The sequence below is a fragment of the Furipterus horrens genome, unplaced genomic scaffold (genome assembly GCF_987537825.1).
Source record: "Furipterus horrens unplaced genomic scaffold, mFurHor1.1.pri manual_scaffold_2, whole genome shotgun sequence".
In the NCBI taxonomy this organism is placed as follows: Eukaryota; Metazoa; Chordata; class Mammalia; order Chiroptera; family Furipteridae; genus Furipterus; species Furipterus horrens.
The window spans coordinates 14,265,574-14,284,917 of record NW_028327172.1 but is presented as its reverse complement, the minus strand read 5'-3'; the positions used below and the strand labels follow the sequence as shown (position 1 = coordinate 14,284,917).

The window sequence follows — 19,344 nt, the reverse complement described above, 5'->3', positions numbered from 1 at the left end:
CTGTTCGCGTCTGCCCGTCTCCCTGCTACCTCTTCGGCCCGTGCCACCCTCAACACCCGCTCAGCTGGCACACCCGCCCTGCCTTTCTCCTCCCAGCCCCCACCCACTGGGTCCCCTCCGCCCAGCGCTGGCTCTGACAATGGCACGTCTTCATAGCACTTATCGAGGCCCTGGCTGTGGATTTATTACTGAGCTCCAGTAATGGCTGCCCGCCGCCCCGCCCCCACCTCGTGGGGACGTCATGGAGCGCAGGGACTACATCTGTTTTTGCTCATCGTTCTGTCCCCTGCACTTAGCCCAAAGCTAGGCAGGAGTTTGAAACATATTTTGACTGAAACTTGTAAACATATCCATATAAGTTAGCTCTATCCTTTCACTTGCCCCCTCTCTCTCCTTATCCTCAGCCGTGGTAAGTGCTCAAAAAATATTCGTTGAGTGACTGAATAAATAAATAAAGGAGTTTTAAATATAAAAAATAAGATAAATAATGTTTATATGTAAGAAATCAGTTTTTCCCTTCCCCCACCAAACAAACACAAGATATTTCAAGACTGTCCATTTGGAAGGACATATTGGCCTGTTCAGAGCTCACGTGTGGGTGACAGAGGTCTGTACGAACCCTGGGCCTCTGTGTGTGTGTGTGGGGGGGGGGGGGGCTTGAGAAGTTAAAAGTGTATTCTCTGGTGGGGACAGTGAGAATTCTATCTGATTATCTATTAAACTACAAATATAGTCAACCAACAGCTCTGGAGCCTTTTCCTAAGTAAAAACCTGCTAATTATTTGCGCACGGACACGTGAGGGGGTCAGGGCGCTGGTGCTGATGCCCTGAGGGGATGCGGGAGAGAAGGCAGGAGCCTCCCTGACAGCCTGTGCTCTCTCTTCTGGATGATTCCATGGGCTCCTTCCAGAGGTGACGGCCCAGGAAGGGGCCTGCTGTGGTCACTGGGGCTGGTGTTTGGATCTTCACACAGTGCCCCCTTGATACCCGCTCTGTGCACAGCCTTCTAATGAGACCTGACACCAGCTAGGTATAGAGAAATAGGCTCTGTTATCTACTCTTCTTGGGACTATAAATGGGATCAACTCTTCTCAGGGCCATGTAGCAATATCTGTCAAAAATTTAAAGTCGTACCCTTGATGGTAGCGAATTCCCGTCCCACCAGTCCCCGGTGGACTGCCCCTGGCTCTGGACTCATCGCCATCGGTCTCCACATCAACCCGGAAGGAGGCTCCTCTGCCTCCACTTTTACTGCTGGGGAAGCTGAGGCCCCGAGGATGACAGTGCCTTGCTGGGAGACAGCAGAAAGGTACCCTCTGTCTCTGACCCCATGGGTGCTGGTAGGGGAAGGGGCACGAATTAGTTCTCTACGGCTGTGAAACAGAATAGCCCCAAACGACGTCTTAAGACAACAAACGGTTATCTCAGTCTCTGAAGGTCAGGGTTTCAGGTGTGGCTTAGCTGGTGGGTCTGGTCCAGGGTGTGCCCTGAGGTCACTGCTGAGCGGTGGGCAGGGGCTGCCATTGTCTGAAGGCCAGGCCAGGAGGGGGTCTGTTTCAGGCTCACTCAGCGCTCATTGGCAGGCCTTGACTCCTCACTGGCTCTTGGCCAGAGATGCGATTTCTCACCATGTGGACCCCAGACTGCCTGAATGTCCTCATGGCATGTCAGAGAGACGGGGGGAAAAGGGGAGAGAGAGGTCATAGGATGCAAGACACAGGCCACAGGCTTTTACAGCCTGATCTCAGAAGGGGCAGGCTCTCACTTCTGCCGTGTTCTATTGGTCACACGGTAGGGGGGCGGGGGCTACACAAGGGAGTGGGTACCAGGGGCTGGAATCGCTGGGGTCATACTGGAGGCTGGTGACCACAGAGCAGCTCCTGGCAGAGTCTTACTCTGAAAGCCTGGATTTCATCTGTAGGTGGCCTCTGGGGTAGGGGTGGGGTAGAAGGACCTGCCTGTGGTACAGTGTGGGGCACCATGGAGAGACACCTGGGAGAGAGGGAAAGGTGTGGGCCTGAGCCTTGAGGGCTCCTCCTGCTCCAACCCCAGGAAATCACAGGCAAGTCACAGTACCTCCTGGGTCTCGGTGTCCTCTACCCAGGGCCAGTGGCGACTGAACTGCCTTTGCTGTCCCTCCTCTGCAGGGGCATCCAGGAGCTAGCGGCACTCTTGGTGTCACAATCACAGGCACGAGTGAGCTGCTCTGGACAAATGCTCTCATCAAGTTGGCTACGTGATAGGTGCTTGATAACCTCTTGGTGACAGGCTAATGGCTCCTTTTCTAAACGCACGCATTGAATGCCTACTGCACCCCAGGTCCTTTGCTAGGCCTGCAATTCGTGCATTATATCAGTGAATAGATTGTATCAGTGCCTTCGACACACCATAAGTTTGGTAACAACGTTAGCCCCATTTTACAGATGGGGAACTGAGGCTGGGAAGGTTAATTAAGTACATTGCCCAGAGCCACCCAGGACTTATACCAGATCAGTGTGGCTCCAAGGCCTCTGCTCTTGCCTTGATGCTGCCCTGCCTCCCACCCCCTCTCCTCCAATGGGAATCAGGTCCCTCTCACAGGAAGGGCATGGGACCTGGGAGTCACTTGCTAGGCCTCCAAGTCCTCCGTTCCTCACTAAAGAGGTGGAGAAGGTGCAGAGCCAAGACAAGAAGCAACTCCCCTCCTTGAGTCGGGGACAGAGCCCAGATCCACGGCCACCTAAGAGCCACACCGGTAGTCTTTCCATTCTGTTTGGAAGCCCAGTCCTCACACCAGCTCATGCAATAAGCCTGAGACTGGGCTCATTTTCAAGGGTGAAGCTAATTCCCTTCAGGGTGGCATGCTAGAAGGAGGCTGGGGTATGGCAAGAGGTAGATCTATGTTAAGTCCTTACACAAGTGCTTAACCTTTCTGAGCCTCAGTTTTCATATCTGTAAAATGGGGACAGTCACACTAATTTATAAGTTGTGAGGATTAACTGAAACATAAGAAGTGAAAACACTGGCACATAGAAAGTATCAAATCATACCCATTTCTTTGTTTCCTTTAGTCCCTTTTGATCACATTGCCGAAGTTCCAGCTGTTCTTCCAATAAAAAGTGTTTTGGGGGTTCAAAAAGGGGGCCTCAGTCTAGCCTATTAGACTGTTTTCTCTGTGTAGCCCTAACATCCCCAATTACTCCTTCCAACCAATGAAGACTTCCACAGCAGTGATGGGGCCCTTCTCTTCTGTGCCTTGATAAAGCCAGACCTGAAGATCCCAGGAAAAGGAGCCTTGGTAGAGCTGGTTGATTTCACTGTGTCTCTGGCGGGCAAGGTCAGGGGAAGTTTCTGCAGTGTTTGTGGAGTGGAAAAACCCCAGGTAGCTGGGTCGTGGCTGCAGCAGTACTTCTGGACAGCCTAGTCACTGAGGGCAGGCCTGGAAGGTGGTCGGATTCCAGCAGCTGAGGTCCCTGGGGGAGCAGCTGCTCTGTCCTAGCTGAGCTAGGGGAGGAAGCATGGAAGAGCAGACGTCATGGCAATACTTGGCTAGTGCAGAACAGGATTGGAAAGGATCCTAAATCCTCTCCTAGCTACTGCGGCCTGAGGTTTTTTGGGGGAAAAGCAGGCGCCTTTAGCTTGTTCACACACAAATGATTGATTTAATAGAACCAGAAAAGGATAGTAGCCATTCAGGTGGGGAGACCAGCTCTGGGTGGTTGGGTGGCCCTGAAGAATTGAAGGGTGGTTGACCCAGACCTTGAAGGTCATTTCCAATCCTAAAAATGCAGGGTTCCATAATTTGGATCTTTCACAGAGATCAAGTAGATAAGAATGGGGACTCAGACAAACCTGCTGCAGCATTTCTGGGGCAGAGACAGGGCCAAGGGCCAATAGCCAAGAGCCAAGACCCAGCAACGGGTACTGGAAAGAGCACTGGAAAGGGAGTCAGAGCTCTGACCAAGCCATGACTCCAGGCAAATCACTCCCCTCTCTGAACCTCAGTTTTTCCAGAGATATCTTCAGCTCTGAACATCTCTGATTCGTTTCTGGAGTTTCTGCCTCATCCCTGAGACTCTGGAGACCTGCCAATGCACAAATATTTATAGAGTCTTGGCATCTCGTCAGGTGAGATAGGAGAAACAAGTAATTTCAAAGCCAGCCTGTGCCTCCTGGAGCTCATCAAGGATGCACAGATTTACACAGGCACACACACAGACGTAACTACCCAACACCCAATGTACCTCTCTCTAGGGGACCAGAGGAAAGGAGATCAAGGTGGCCTAGGCTGGTCCAGGAAGGCTTCTTAGAGGAGGCAGAATTTGAGCCAGGCCTTGGAAGATGGGCAGAATTCACTACTTTAGGAGACGGGAGCAGTGTGTCCCATGCAAGGCCTGGTGAAAAGTCAGGGTTCATATGTACAGCTGGGTGGGGTGTGCACTGGGCATTCCACTGTGGCCCATGAGACTAGCATTCTTTGTGTGCCACCTACACTGCCTGATGCAAAAGCCCCAGAGAGGACACTGGGATAAGTGTCTGTCAGGGCCGCAGGAGCAGAGGACCATGGCCCCTGGGCTGCCCACTTGCCCCTTGGGCCTGCGAGGTGGTACTATTCTCCCCGCCTTGGGGCGTCAGCTCTGCTCATTCCCTGAACAAGGCTCCAAGTTGTTCATAAGAAGAAAGCAGCGGGGGCTCCACTGCTTTGTGGGATCCTCAGCAAGTGACAGCCTCTGGAGGCCTCGGTTTCCTCCTTGAAAGTCGGCCTCATATGGGTTCTGCTCGACCGGGGTGTGAGGAGGGGAATGCAGGTCATGTATGTGAAGCGCCTGGCCCTGGGCTTGACCAATGGTATATGTTATGATGATAGACTTGGGGACAGGGGTGGAGCATGGGTGGCGAGGTTCCTGGAAGCCACGGGGTGCTGGAGAGGGGTGGGGAGGGGCAGGGGGGAGCCACTGCCAAATAGCGATGATTTTGCCATTAACTTTTAAATGGGTCTGCTGGGAGAACTGTTTTTAAAAAAAGTTTTGAGAAGAATGTTGGAGCCAGGGACCCAGAGAGCAGGGGGGCTGGGCCACTCCCTGCATCTGGGCCTTGGTCTGTCCCCCACCCTGCCCCCAGGGACCTTACAGTGGCTGGGCCCCTTGACCACCCCGGGCACTGCCCACCCTGAGCCTCGTGAAGGAGACCAAAGGTGCAGGTACTGGGGGAGGATGAGCTTTCCAGGGATGATCAGCACTCCAGCTCAGCCAGGCTGGGACGCGGACTCACAGCAGCGGGGTCTCCAGCAGCAAGTCTTAGCTTTGTTCTGCTCACTTCACCTCTGCAGCCACAGAGCTGGGCAGCGGGGGGCCCCAACTGGCCCCAGCTCCACTCAGGGTCCACTGACCAGCAAGACAGAAGCTCCTCCCACAGGCTTGGACTCAGCTCAGGCTGGACTTCCTCTTCCCTTAGCAGGTGCAGCCAGAGGGTGAGGGGTGAAGGCTAGGTGGGGGCACCAGCACCCTCAGTCCTCCAGGACCCATTCTGGAAGGGTTTCCAGGCTTGGGCCAGGGTAATAATAAAAGAAATAAAAATAACTGCTCGTTTTTTAATAAAACTTCTTTACTGAGATATAATCACAGATCTTTAAATTCACCTTTAAAAAGTACACAATTCAATGGCTTTAAGTATATTCACAAAGCTGTGCAACTATCAATGCCCCTTATCTAATTCTGGAACATTTCATCACTCCAAAAAGAAACCTCTCCATTCCCAGCTCCCTCCTACCGCCCCCGCCCCCAGCCCCTGGCAACCACCAATATATTTTCTGTTTTTATGAACTTGGTTATTTTGAGCATTTGACATAAATGAAATCATACAATACACAGTCTTTTATGACTGGCGTCTTTCAGTTGGCATAGTGTTTTTGAGGTTTATGCCTATTGCAGCATATATCAGTACTTATCCCTTTTAATTGTCAGATAATATTCCATTGTGTGGATATACCATATTTTATTTATCCATTCATCGGTTGATGAACTGGGTTATTTCCACTTTTTGGCTATTATGAGTAATACGGTTATTAACATCTGTGTATAAGTTTTTGTCTTCACATATGTTTTAGGTTCTCTTGGGTATATATCTAGTAGTGAATTGTTGGGTCATATGGTAGCTCTAAATTTAACTTTTGAAGAAACTGCCAAACTGTTTTCCAAAGTCACTCCACACTTTTACAATCCAACCAGCAACATATGAGGATTACAACTTTTCAACATCCTTGTCAACACTTGGTTTTGTCTGCCTTTTATAGTCTAGCCATTGTGAGTGTGAATTGGTATCTCTTTACTTATTATAAGTCCGTTCAGATTTTCTATTTCTTCTTGAGTCAGTTAATGACTTCTGTTTTATTTTGTTCTGCCCCCAACTCCAGGATTGTGTGGCTATGCAGCCTTGCCGGAGTGACTTAGCCTCAGTTTCCTCACCCATAAAATAGGAATAATAAAGCCAGCCCCACCTAGCTCATAGGCTTGGGCTGAGGGTCCTGTGGAATAATAATGGGAAAGAATGTTTTGTAAACCTCTAAGTAGTAGAGAAATGAAAAAATTAGTTTAAATAACATTTTTAGAATGGTTGAGTCTGTCGGAACAAGTGCGTTCAGGCTGGGCTGGGCTGCAGTGTGGACATGTGAATTTGGGACAATGGGATCTGATCTGTAACACAGCCTTGACCTAGGCTGTTCTTTTCAGCCACAGCCTGGGGCTGAACTCGGGTGTGGGCAGTTCCAGAGTAAATGCACCAGGCGATCTGATGAAAGGCTCCCATGGAACAAGTTCTCACTTGGCTGGATCTTCCCCGCAAATTTACTCCTCCCATGGATTCCCAATCTCAGTAAGTGGCAACTGGATCTTTCCAGTGGCTCAGGCCAAGGCCACACGGTCATCCTCGGTGACCCTCCGGAGGACAATGCAGTAACCCCAGAGTGAGGTGGTGATCACGTGGCTCAGGGTGGCACTGTGAAGGTGGGGAGAAGTGGTTGGATTCTGGTAGAGGTCAAGCCCACAGGATTTGCTGCTTGATCAGAGAAGGCTTGTATCTAGCTAACCCCACCTGACCCTCTGCAACAGCATCTTTTCTGCATTATAATCAGAGGGATTTTTTTCAGTGTTAAATCAGATCAAGTTTTGCTCAAAGTCCTGCAAAATCTTCCTGCCACATGGGAGAAGCCAACATCAAGCCCTCCTGTTTCATTTCTGACCTCATCTCCAAACACTCCACCCCAGGCGTCTGACCTCTGAGTGGTCCTTGAACCCACCAAGCCTTGGGACCTCTGTGCTCACTGTCCCCTCAGCCTGGAATGATTTCCTGCCTGGTATCCCAGTGGCTCACCCTTTCTGCCTTCAGGTCTCCACTCCAATGTCACCTTAGCAGACAGGCTTTCTGTGTACACCTTACACGATTGCATGCCAGTCTACTGAGAACAGGGCACAGTAGGTTCTTAATCATTCTCGTTGGATGAGTGACATTCTGGCAGGGACCACTGGCAGCTGTGTGGTGTGGCAGTGCTGGACTGGGCCTCAGGAGACGTGCTGTGTGACTAGGACAAGTGGCTTGCCTTCTCAGGACTTCGGATGCCTCTTATGCACAATGAGGCCTAAAAAAGGAACTGGACAATCGTGAAGGTTCCACTTAGTTTCAAAGAGTCCATGACACTAGGCTCCTTAGAGTCCCCTAATTCTGCCTGCATGCTTTCCTGATGGCTCAGTGATGGCCCTCCAGAGGAGGGTCTTGGGCTGGCCAAGGGGTCACTTAGAAAGGAGAAGGACAGACTCTAAACTGGGGTCCCTAGGGCAGGGGCAGAGAGGGCAAGGGGACAACTTCTGTGAGCGTGGCCTCTTAGAAATTGCTCCATTGACCTGAGTTCTTTTTGGACATTCAAACCATGGTTCCCTAGGCCTTGGTTTTTGTTTTTGATCATTTTGCTTTGCTTAAAAAAAAAAAAAAAATGTTTTATTTATTTATTTAGAGAGAGGGGAAGGGAGCGAGAAAGAGAGGGAGAGAAAAGTCAATATGAGAGAGAAACATCGATCCGTTACCCCTTGCATGAGTCCAACACCAGGCCTGCAACTTAGGCATGTTTCCTGCCTGAGGATCAAACTGGCAACCTTTCACTTTGCAGTATGTGCTCAACCCACTGAACCACACCAGCCGGAGCTGTTTTGCTTTGTTTTTGATGTATTAAAGGGCTCCTCCTAGTCTTTCTTATTTTGTGGCATGGTGATCTATCATAGTCTAGTCCCCACGGCTTCCTTTTCTCGCTCCCCAAGCAGTATTTTCTCAGGATTCTCTGGCTCAATGAATTTGGGGAGTTCTGACCTGACTGACCATTTCTTCCTCTTCTTCACCAGGAAGTCTCCTTGCCTACCTCCTGCTCAGGCCCCAAATGGCAGAGCCCCACTCCCCCGCCTGTTTCTCAAGGACACAGGCCTCTGAGAGCCAAGGTCCCCTCCCCTCCATCACTCCCCTTCTCTTCCCCAAGCCCCAGAAGGGGCCGCCTTCTGCTTGGCTATTTTTATCCCAGGAGATTTCTCAAGGAGAAGGCAGCATGGTCCCTGAGCCAAAGCACGGGACTCTGTCCCCATGGAAAACCTCCCTCATGAGGAAAGAATCCAGGGGATTTTTTTTTTTTTTTTTTTTTTTTGATCCTGGCTTAGAGCCTTCAATTTTTCTGTGTCCGTTTCTAATTTATGAGGGTTTCAGTTGTTGATGTGCTGGGTTTTTATAGCAATAAAGGCAACAGCAGATTATGAATCAGTGTGGGGTTTGGGTTTTTAAAAAATCCTTACCTTGGTTGTGTCCATAGCAGAATGGAAACTGGTGGGACTGGAGGTGGTGGAGTGGGGGCGGGGCGTAGCAGGAAGAGGGGTGGCAGAACTAATATGTTCCTAGGAAGAAGGGACAATTAGTGCCCCAATTTTATACATGGGGACAGTGAGAATCAGAGAGGTTAAGGAATTGCCCCTGGTCTCCCTGGAACGTGTGAAAAAGCAGGGATTTACACCCAGGCTTTGGAAAGCCCCTGACGGCTCAGCCTCCACCTGGCTTTCCACATGGGCCCTGCCACATGGTAGCTGTGTGACTCAAGGCAAGTGGCTCTACTTCTCTGAGCCTTCTGTCCTCAGTGGTAAAGTGCTCCAGGATCTGGGCTTGGAGCCACTTAGGCATTGCACTTGAATGAGTAGGTAACTCTTTCTGAGCCAATTAGCACCTATGACCAAGGTATGGAGGTGGCAGGAAAAAGAGGCCAGCCCAAGGTCAGGTGGCGTGTCCTCTGCTGAAGTGCATGCTCTCTCTCCTTCTCTGCAGGTTCAGGCCAGCTTGCCGAGGCCAAAACAAAGACCCAGACTATGAGTCACCAATCGGACACCCTCCGCAAGCCCCGGGGCCAGATGGAGGGCCTGGGCCTCAGAACCCAGAGCCCCCACACCCAGCTGATGGAGCTGATGCTGCGCTTGCTGCAGACCATAGAGGACTACATCGCGCAGCAGGACCTGGTGCCAGAGGGGGAGAGGCACGGTCGGGCCACCAGGGAGAAGGAAGCCAGCCTCATCCAGTTGATGGGCCAGGTGGTCAGCCTCTTACAGTCAGGGCACACAAGAAGCTTGGAGCTCCAAATGTCTTGCTTTTCCCTGGACTCTAGGGGTGATGTTGGAGGCGGGCAGCAGGCCCAATCATCCAGGCAGCCTGCCCGGTTAAGTTACCATCCAGGTCATCTGGAAGCTGCATTTGTCAGCTATCACCTGTCCAACCGTGGCATTGACATTTCTGCCTTATACCGCTCCAGCTTCCGGTACTATATGGCCTACCAAAAAGACAAATACCATGAAGACAAGAACACCTCGGTGAGGACGGTATTAGTGGGGGCACACCAGAGAGCCACAGGCACTAGGATATACTGAGTCCTGTGCCAAGGGCTGTGCTCTCTCGCTCACTCCTCCCAGCCCCATGATGTAGGTGGTATTGTCTCCTTATAGCTGAGGGCATGGGCACAACATAGAGTGACATGCCCATGAAAGGTGGAGAGCTGGGACTGGGTTTCCTGTACCACCTCTGCTTGCTTCCCCTACATCCCTGCTCTTACCTACTAGGAGTCACTATGGTCAGGTGTAAGTGAATCTGCCCTCAGGGAACTCAGTCTAGTGCTGAATATCATCAGGCATTGGGAAATGAACTTTAATAATGTTTCTAAGAGCACTGAGGGCACACCCAGTTTGGGTGTACTGGGAAGGTGTCTTAAAGGCCAAATCAGCCAGCTATGGTGGTGGTGGGAGGGAGGGTCCTCCAGGAGGAAGGAACAGCATATGTGAAAGCTTCAGGTGGGAAGGGCTGGAGTGAATGGAAAAGGGGGCCCATGTGGCTAGAGCAGAGGCAATGAGCACTGTGACATGAGGCGTGGATGGGGTAGGACATTGAGGTGTTGGGATGTTGTCCTAAGGATGATAGGGAGCCAATGGAAGGCTTCCAGCGATGGAGGTTCACTGTAGCTCTCCAGCCAGGGGGTGGGAGACAGCACAAATCAAACCATCTCTTGTGTCTAGGTAAGTGACGTGTGCTCGACGGCCATGTGCTTCTCTGGGGGCCAAGGAGTCAGTACCTCCTCTCATAACTTGAAGGGCCCGCACATGGAAGTGGAAATAACAGAGATGGGTATGAGGCAGAGTCTGTGGTGCTTAGGATTCTGGGACAGGCAGGTAGAGTCTGCCATCCCCAAGGTCACATAGCTTGTAGGTTAGTCAACCTTTCTGAGTTGCACTGTCTTTAACATGGGGATCATCATAGAACTTTTTTCTTAGGAGCATGATAATGAGGACAATTCACATGGGGCACTTAGTCTAGTATCTGGCACTAAAAGACTCAATAATTGGTAGCTGGTGCCTAATATAACTAATATTTATCTCTACGACTGTAAAAAAGTTAAATTGCAAGCTGTACAATTCTGGCTTTGTGGAAACTTTTGAAACACTTAAACATGGAATGAAATGCCTCATGGGGCAGTGAGTTCTCCATCTGAAATTATCTGGGATGAGTATTTTTTGACATGTTAAAAGGGGTCCACCTAGGCGAGGCAAGAGGACTGATCTCAGCTTCTTCCATCTCCAGGGCTTCATTAACCTCGGTCTCAGTGAGAACAAGCTCTGCATTGATCTCATGGCTGAAAGGGTAAGCTAAGTTCTGGGCTGTTCAGGCCCAGGCCCCCCAGCATGTGGTAGATGTAGGAGCAGGACTTAGCAGATTGGGGAGGGGAGTGGGGAAACAGCTTCTAGAATAGCACATAGGACCTCCCGGCTTTTCTGACTATTCTGAGGTGTCCTCTGGATGGCTATATTTTGGGTAGGCTGACAAGGGAGGCTCTGGCCCAAGTGTACGGTTGGGGAGGTTGTTGAATTCTTCCCAGTGAGTTATTTATTTGTGTGACCTGTAATAAGAAGGTTGAGGCCTGCATTCATCCAAGATCATGCAGCATGTGTCCCCATTGCCTTCTGAAAACACCTGTGTTATAGGGCAGATACCCATCTGCACCCCAGGAGTAGGATGAAGACTGCTGGGATTCCCTGGTCTGGCTGTCCTCATGCTTTATTTGTCAACAGTTGGGTCAGAGTGACATGAACTATATTGACGATGCCTTTCTGCAGTATTCTGACTGGAGAGGACAAGCATTGTAAGTGACTTTCTGATCTATGGTCCCCTGGTCCACAGGCACCAGCCCTCATGCAAGGAAGGATTCTAAGTGCTAGATTCTTGGTTGATTGCTTTCACTTTTTTGGGTAACAACTTCTAGAAAATGTCTAGAGTCAACATTAGGAGGTAGCCTGGTGTAGTACTAATAGCATTGGCATTCAATGAATAAGGCCCAAGATCTTGTCCGGATTTACTCTCCATCACCAAGAAAATTGATGGCCTCATTCAGAAGCCCTGTAGCATGTTGGGATGTTTTGTTCTTTAGAAAAGACTGGAATCTAGAGCTGGGAACCACAAGGTGTCTCTGGGTCTGTCCACAGACTGCGGGAGGAAGTGGCCCGGTTCCTGACCGACTACTGCAAGGCACCTGCCCAGCTTGACCCCGAAAATGTGAGTCAGTCTCCTGGCCCCACTGCCGTTCTGTTGGAGGGCTGTATTTTCAGGGACTTTCTGAACTTTCTAGAAGGTACACAAAAAACCTTCAGATACCCTTCAAGCTAGGGCAGAGTGAAGGTCAGTGGGTCCCAGCTGAGGAGGCTCCTGGTGTCTGACCATACCCAGGTGAGGAGAGGACTATACTTTCTCACATGGGGATTGGTTTTTTGATTCCTGACTTATGTGAATCTTCTTCAGGTGGTTGTTCTAAGCGGCTGCTGCTCTGTGTTCTCTGCGCTGACCATGGTTCTCTGTGATCCAGGTGGTAAGTCAGAGGACTCTGCTTTCCCTCAGGGAAATAGCACCACATAGGCTTTGGGACTAAGGGAAGAAGAGCATCTTGACTCAAGGCCTTTCTCCTGAAGTTCTGGGACCCTCCTACACTCACTGATCAGAACATCTTCCTACTATTTCAGTAAGAGAGAGGGGTTTGCATCCCCACTTTATAAGAAAGGAAATCATGTGACAACCTCTAGGAGGTGTATCCTAGGAATGCTGACAGTGGGAGCCAAACATGATATTATTAGCTGAGCTTTGGGACTCAACTCCAATACAGAGAGACCTGGTAAACTGGTTTAAACTATTGAGAATTACTATCACCTCCTCCTTCCCATCCTCAAAAAAAAAAAAAAAAAAAGGAAAAAGAAAAAAAAGTCTAATGAGTTCTAGATCAAATAAAGCTGAGACATCTATTCTCAATGTTCCTCTAAACAATACCCAAACAAGAGGCTCAGATATTACTAATGAGCTTTGACTTCATGGAAACAAGTTACCAGGATGGTCGGTTTCATTGAGAGGAATAGGTCTTGGTTAGCTCATTGGTGAGGCCCAATGGATGGGAAAAACAGAGCACATGAGAGCACCAGGTGCAGATAACCTGAGTCATGTGGAGAGATGAGAGCCCGCCCTGTGCAGGGACCTCGGCCTCTGGTGTTCACCCTGGAGCTGACCAGAGTGTGTGAGTGACCAGATCGCATCCTGCTAGTACAGTGGCTGGATCTGTGCCCTGGTTGATGAGCCATTCACAGCACTGTTCTTGCTTTATCTCCTTCTCAAGAACACAGCCAATAGGACAGTAGTTCTGTCCCCAAATGTTGTTTACAAGAACAAATAACTACAAAGCCCGAGTCCCATAGTATTAATTCCCCAGTGGGAGGGGATACCAGAGTAACCGTCTCCATCGGGAGGTTGTTGCTGGTGTGGGGTCGGGTGGTGTCTGGTAGGAGCTGACCGAGGGACTCTGGACTGACATCTTTGTCTCCTTGTGCTTCCAGAGGCCTTTCTGACACCCACCCCCTTCTATGCTGGCTTCACCTTTACTTCCCACCTGTATGCGGAAGTTGAGCTGATTCATGTCCACCTGGACAGTGAGGTCAGATGGGGCCCCTTTCCCTCCTTAGCCCGCCTAGGGAATGGAACGTTAGGGACAGGGCTTGCTTTCCTCCTATGTAAGAGATGGCGGGGGAGGATGGAGAAATCAGGGCAAAGAGGGCACGTGGTGCTGGTACCCTGGGTGTGAAGGCAAAGGACGGTTCGGGGTTTATAGGAAAGAGGGATCCAAGCTTAAAAACTCTCAGATAGGCGGTCCTCAGGCCATGCCTGTGTTCCAGATCACAGAGGGGAACTCTCGTCCATTCCAGCTGACCGTGGACAAGTTGGAGAAAGCCCTGCTTGAGGCTCAGCTTAAGGTAAGGAGGGAACTGTGCATCAGGGTGGGCGCTGCTGCCGCTGAAAGGGGCTCAGTGCTGGGACTCTGCTACGACTTGCTCACTAGGCCATGTGGGCTCCTTCAGAAGAGCCAGTGTCCAGGGGCATGTCCCCCTAGGAGCCCTCTCAGTGACAGGCCCCAGAGCTCCTTCTTGCTCTGCCCTGTGGGCAGGATGGTAGTTGCTTCAAGATGCTACCTGGTTAGGTGACCAATATTGGGAGTCCTAATGGATCCTTGGCTAAGCTTGAAGTAGATGTGAAACATTTGTGTTCACTGGGTTATGCTTGGTTCTTTCAGGGGAGAAAGGTCAAGGGCCTTGTGCTCATCAACCCTCATAACCCTCTGGGAGACATCTACTCCCGGGACTCACTGAAGGAATACCTGGAATTTGCCAAGAGGTAGGAGTTCACTCCTTGGGAGTAGATGAATTCCCATCACTCATGGACAGAAAGTCAGAACCAGAAATAATTTACCCTAAATATTCTTACTTCTTACCGTACTCTGCAGAGTGTTGTACAACCAGCTGAAAATGGAATGAAGGAAAAGGCACCCACATGTTTACTGCTTCAGCCAAGCTATTTTGCTATTTCCTTTTGTGTCTCGTCCATGTGCAGACATCTACATAACAGTCATAATACAGTTTTGTTGCTTGTCCACTTCTTGTAGCCTAAGCACGTTCTTAGCATCCATTTCTCAAACTATCATACTTTGCCTGACGTGCTGAGGAAGGGAGTCCCTCGGACATTGTGGTTTAAAGATGAAGACATGTCCCCAGAGAACTTTCATGTCCCATTCCTAAGATCATGTTCACATCAGATATGTCTGGACTCCTGAAACAGCCCTCAGTCAGGGGAGATAATCTCTTTTCCAGATGAGATGTACTTATCCAAGCCTCATAACCAACCCAGACCAATCGATGGCAGAGCAGAGCATGGGGACAAGAGGAGAATGCTGGAAGTTGTGGGCTGACATTTGGCAGAACTGGGTTCAGATCCCAGCTCTAAAACCTGCTAGTTGAGGGAATTAACTTCATGTCTCAGAAACTAGCTTCTCATCTGTGAAATGGAGATGACAGTACTGCTTCAGAGGGCCCCTGGAGGGAGGGGGGACCTGAGGCGCATAAACACTTAACTCATTTAATGCCACTAAGTGGTCACTCCTTGATGGTTTAAAGGATCAGTAAGTTGTTCTCAAGCGTGTCTTTTGGGGCCTATTGCTTCCAAGAACTCCCACACCAGGTGTAAGTTCCTTTCTGGCTTATGAGCTCCTGTACCATACCATGGCTCTGAGACGGATTGGATGGGCTGCCAGAGTGGTAAGAGTACGTGGTATGTAGCAGGAGTTGACCATATTAGAAGGTGAGTTAAGATTAGAGAGAGAACTTTGATATCATTATCACCTTTTTGCCTAACTTGCAGGTACAACCTACATGTCATTATTGATGAAATTTACATGGGGACTGTGTTTGATGAATCCATCACATTCCACAGTGTTCTGAGCATGGAGAGGTGAGTTGGTCTCTGCTGGAGTTGGGATGAGAACCATGAGCTTCCTGCTTTGCTGGGTCCATTCATGTGCCTTAAACTTAGTTTAGTTCCTAGGTATTAGCCAATTAAGTGCCACCTGGGGTATGAAAATCAGCAAAACATCATGCATCGTCTCAAGTGTCTTTTCTTCTAAATGCTATTTTGTACAGGAAGAAAACTTAAGGAAAAGGTGAAAAGTGCACTACCAAATCAAGGTTAAGCCCCACTGAAGTTCAGGGTAGGAACTTTACAACTTCCTGGGGAAAAACTAGAAATGGGCTGAACTTTCTAAACAGTATTTGGCCCTAGAATAGGGTTCTAGCAGCCAAAGCAATGCCTGGCAGAAGGAGCAGTGTTACTGAAGGTGGAGCAGTAAGAAGTAAGAGCACATTTTAGAAATGGTGGGTATACCTCATGTGTAAAGAACCAACTGCCAAGGAGGTAGCTTTGGAATAGCTATAGAAAGTCCACGAGCCAGGCTAAGTCCTGGACTTCATTCAATGGACACTTGGGACCTATCTCATCTTCTTCCCCCAAAATACCTTATGTTGACCTCTTGGTTTACCTGGGGCAACTGTTTTTTTAAACCTTGGCCCTATAGGCCCTTCTACTGGGAAGGACCTCAAGTCTACTTCCTCTTTCCCCCACATACACCCCAAGCCTTCATCCTTCAAATATTTCTCCCTAATCATGCCTGTACTGTCTCTCCCCCAGTTTGCCTGACCCCAACAGGACCCATGTCATCTGGGGCACCAGTAAAGTGAGTCCCAGCTGCCTGGACTTGGGTAGGGAAGGAGGAGGAGCCAGGAGCAGAAAGCAGACCAACTGGGTATTCCCTCCCTTACTCTCTTCCTCTAGGGTTTTGGGATCTCTGGCTTCCATTTTGGCACTCTGTACACCCACAACAAGGAGGTGGCCTCTGCCGTGAGCGCTTTTGGCTTCCTCCACAGCATCTCTGGCGTCACCCAGCACAAGCTGTGTCGGCTGCTCCAGGACAGGGGTACTGAGCTCCATCTGGGCATCTTGGTGACTGATGGCCATGGGGAGTTCCTGGGTCTTCTAGGCCTCGGATATGTCTTCGGTACAGTGTGTCAGGTTTAACTGTGGAGGACAGAGAAATTTGAAGGAGGGCAGGATGCAGCTCAGATGGTGAAGTAGGATGTAGACAGAAGAGGCAGGTGCTAGTCTAAGACCCAGGATGGGCTTTAATTTCTGGCTGTCTACTAGCTTGGGCTGTGCCTGGAAAGGGGATTATTGATTATATTCTGAAACTTAAGGTGGGAACTTCAAAAGTCTGGTTATGTTCAGCTTTGTTGGGGTATATTTTCCCTTTCTAAAATTCTGCTTGCTTGGGCAAGATTGCAAAGAAACGCCCTGACTCCTTTAGTATGATTGACCTTCATCTTGGAAGGTGGCCAAAGGAGAGCAGCCATTCGGGGATGATGCGGTGGCTACGTCTATTTCACCTGGAGTCTTCTGCCTCTGGGACCTCTCGTGAATGCTGGCTTCAGGGAGAACTTCCCCCTTTAATGCCATGGCCCAGACACATGCCAGTCTAACTGGTTTAATTTAAAGGTTGGGGTATAATGAAATAAACTAAAGCAAGCAAGTAATCTGGGTTAGAAAACAGATTATGTTCACCTTGGAGTGAGTAAAAGTGTAGACAGAAGAAATCCAACTAGATGTTTCCTGTGGGGAGCCAGACACTTTGAACACTGTACCTCAACTTGGCGATGAACATGGGAATTATGTAGGGAGCTTAAATACTGCTGTGTGGGCTCCACCCCAAAGATTCTGATTCAGATGATCTGGGGATATAACCTGACCATGAGGATTTTTAAAATTTTCCCTGATGGCGCAGTGTGCTGTCAGTGCTGAGAACAGCTAGGCTAAGGTCATTGCCAAGTACATGCTGGATCCTCTAAGCCACTGAGTGAGGCTGGAAGGCAGGAGGGAAGGGGAGCTGTGAGTACCTGCTACTTGCTCAGTTGACAACAGCAGCATCAACCTGACATAGGGGGGCACCCTGACTCTTTAGCTTCAGAATTGTCAACTCAAACAGAACATTCCTATTGGTTTATTGAGAAGCCCCATGTCTCCTCCAGGACTGTGAGTAGGAGATGAATGTTGGGTGTGAATGCCATCAGCTCAAATATAATAAAGTCAGTGTTGAAGAGAAATAGCTGCTAAGAAGCCCAGCTAGGGAGCATGTAGTAAAGGACTCTTGCCAGTTATGTGCCCCAAGACCCGTGACACCTTTCTTTCCCCACCCATCCAGAATGGATTGACGAAGTGTACCTGCCCACTAATCGCTCCCGGCTGCAGGCAGCTCACAAGTACATCACTAATGAGCTGAAGGCACTGAAGGTCCCTTTTCTCAATCGTGGCTCTGGCCTCTATGTCTGGATCAACTTGAAAGAGGTGAGCTCTGGTAGTGAGTATAGGTGTTCCTGGGCACACATGCCTGATAGGTCTCGGGCGCAGCTCTGTCCTTCTGCCTTCCTAGTACCTAAAATCATGCACATTTGAGGAAGAGCTGCTCCTTTATCGCCGCTTCCTGGACCACAAGCTGATATTGTCCCCTGGCAAGTCCTACATGTGTAAGGAGCCTGGTTGGTTCCGCCTCACCTTCTCGGATAAGCCCCTCCACCTGAAAGTCGGTGAGTGGTGCTGCCCTCCCAGTCCTGGCGTCTTCCACTCCTGTACCCCACTCCAAGTCTTCCCTTATAGCCAAAGACTGTCTGTACCATGGAATGTTTGCACTTTCATATTTTGATTAAGTTCTTTTGCAACAGAGTATGTGCACCTGCCATTGAGCAGAGCATGGGACTCATCAGAAGTGGTACTCTGCCCTGTGGGGCTTGAGTCTAGTAGGGCAGAGACAGGGAGATGATGTCCCTGATGTTGTTCTGGGGAGCTCAGAGTCTTCTCTGAAGGTTAGGAGACTGTGACATTCAACAGTGATCTCTTGCATTTCACCACATGCTGGACACCGCTCTCCCTGCTGGGAATAGAGCAGTGAAGAGAAAACCTTTAGGTTACAGAAATAAATTCTGAGCTAATGTGGAGAACAGACTGAGTGAAGGGACACTGGAGGCAATACAAGAGTTGATGAGTCCAAGTCCATACCCAGGTTCTAGAGTTTGGTGTGAGACATGATGGTGTCCGGCAGGCATATGCTCTGACACTGGAGCCGAAAGAGCGCCTGGGGACACAGTGGTGGACTTGGAATCCTCTTTCAAAACAAGTTGGGCTTAAGTTCAACATCCCTGAACAGGAGGCGCCATGAAGGTTTACCATAACTGAGGGCTGTCTGGAGCCCACGCTCAGACCCACTAATTCTGTTGCTCTCTGTCTCCGATTGGCTCCTCTAGCTATGCACCGGTTCTCTCAGGCTCTCGTGCAGCAGAAGCAGTATTTGGCAGAGAAGCAAATGGAGGACGCGCTGAGGGAATAAATGGGCTTCCCCCCAACCAGCAGCTCCAGCCAGTCACATGCTGAGGGTGTCCCTGATCAGTCTCTGGTTCAGGAGGCTGTAGTGTTCACCTGCTGCTGTGACACACAGTGGGCTCCTCCAAACTGGGCTCATCTTACGCAGTCAGCAACCTCAAGCTGAGCATCGGTCACTTTTGGCAGCTTTGCATTTTTCTTTTCTTTCACTAGCCATTTTTAAATATGAAATGATTTTAGGAGGTTTTGGGTGGGAAATTTTGGAGAATAATTGGAATTCTGTTTTTTTGTTTGTTTGCTTGTTTCTCGTTTTGTATCCTATATCTAATAAATTCCAATTTCTCCTGAATTCCAGATTATGTCTTTAATATCCAGTATCTCAATTCAATATTCCAAGTGTTCAATAGCCCATGAGCTAGTGAGCTCCGTACGGGGGAGAGAAGCTCTAAGCAATAAATGAGAAATGAAGGGCGAGCGTTCTATCTAGCGGCTGATATTCTTTCTTCTGTAGTCCCGCTGCCCTCGGCC

The 19,344-nt window shown here is 49.6% G+C and overlaps 1 protein-coding gene across 1 annotated transcript; it reads left to right on the top strand.

Moving 5' to 3' along the window:
* The first annotated feature begins 1,254 nt into the window (after positions 1-1,254).
* On the top strand, positions 1,255-19,080 carry LOC150017933 (putative inactive 1-aminocyclopropane-1-carboxylate synthase-like protein 2). Its single transcript, XM_090267571.1, has 15 exons — positions 1,255-1,309; positions 9,325-9,860; positions 11,119-11,178; positions 11,607-11,677; positions 12,018-12,087; positions 12,331-12,397; positions 13,407-13,504; positions 13,743-13,820; positions 14,138-14,238; positions 15,259-15,348; positions 16,081-16,126; positions 16,225-16,366; positions 17,645-17,787; positions 17,873-18,026; positions 18,741-19,080. The coding sequence occupies exons 2-15, from the start codon at positions 9,366-9,368 to the stop codon at positions 18,821-18,823; spliced, it is 1,698 nt and encodes a 565-aa protein (XP_090123697.1). The 5' UTR covers positions 1,255-1,309; positions 9,325-9,365; the 3' UTR covers positions 18,824-19,080.
* The last annotated feature ends 264 nt before the right edge of the window (positions 19,081-19,344 follow it).

What these genes read in the sequence shown, in the direction of transcription:
- LOC150017933 (XM_090267571.1), top strand. Translation starts at nt 9,366, where the DNA reads ATGAGTCACCAATCGGACACCCTCCGCAAGCCCCGGGGCCAGATGGAG. An exon ending in TACCTGGAATTTGCCAAGAG is followed by an intron (nt 14,239 to 15,258) that starts GTAGGAGTTCAC and finishes CCTAACTTGCAG; the next exon opens with GTACAACCTACATGTCATTA. An exon ending in TCTGGATCAACTTGAAAGAG is followed by an intron (nt 17,788 to 17,872) that starts GTGAGCTCTGGT and finishes CTGCCTTCCTAG; the next exon opens with TACCTAAAATCATGCACATT.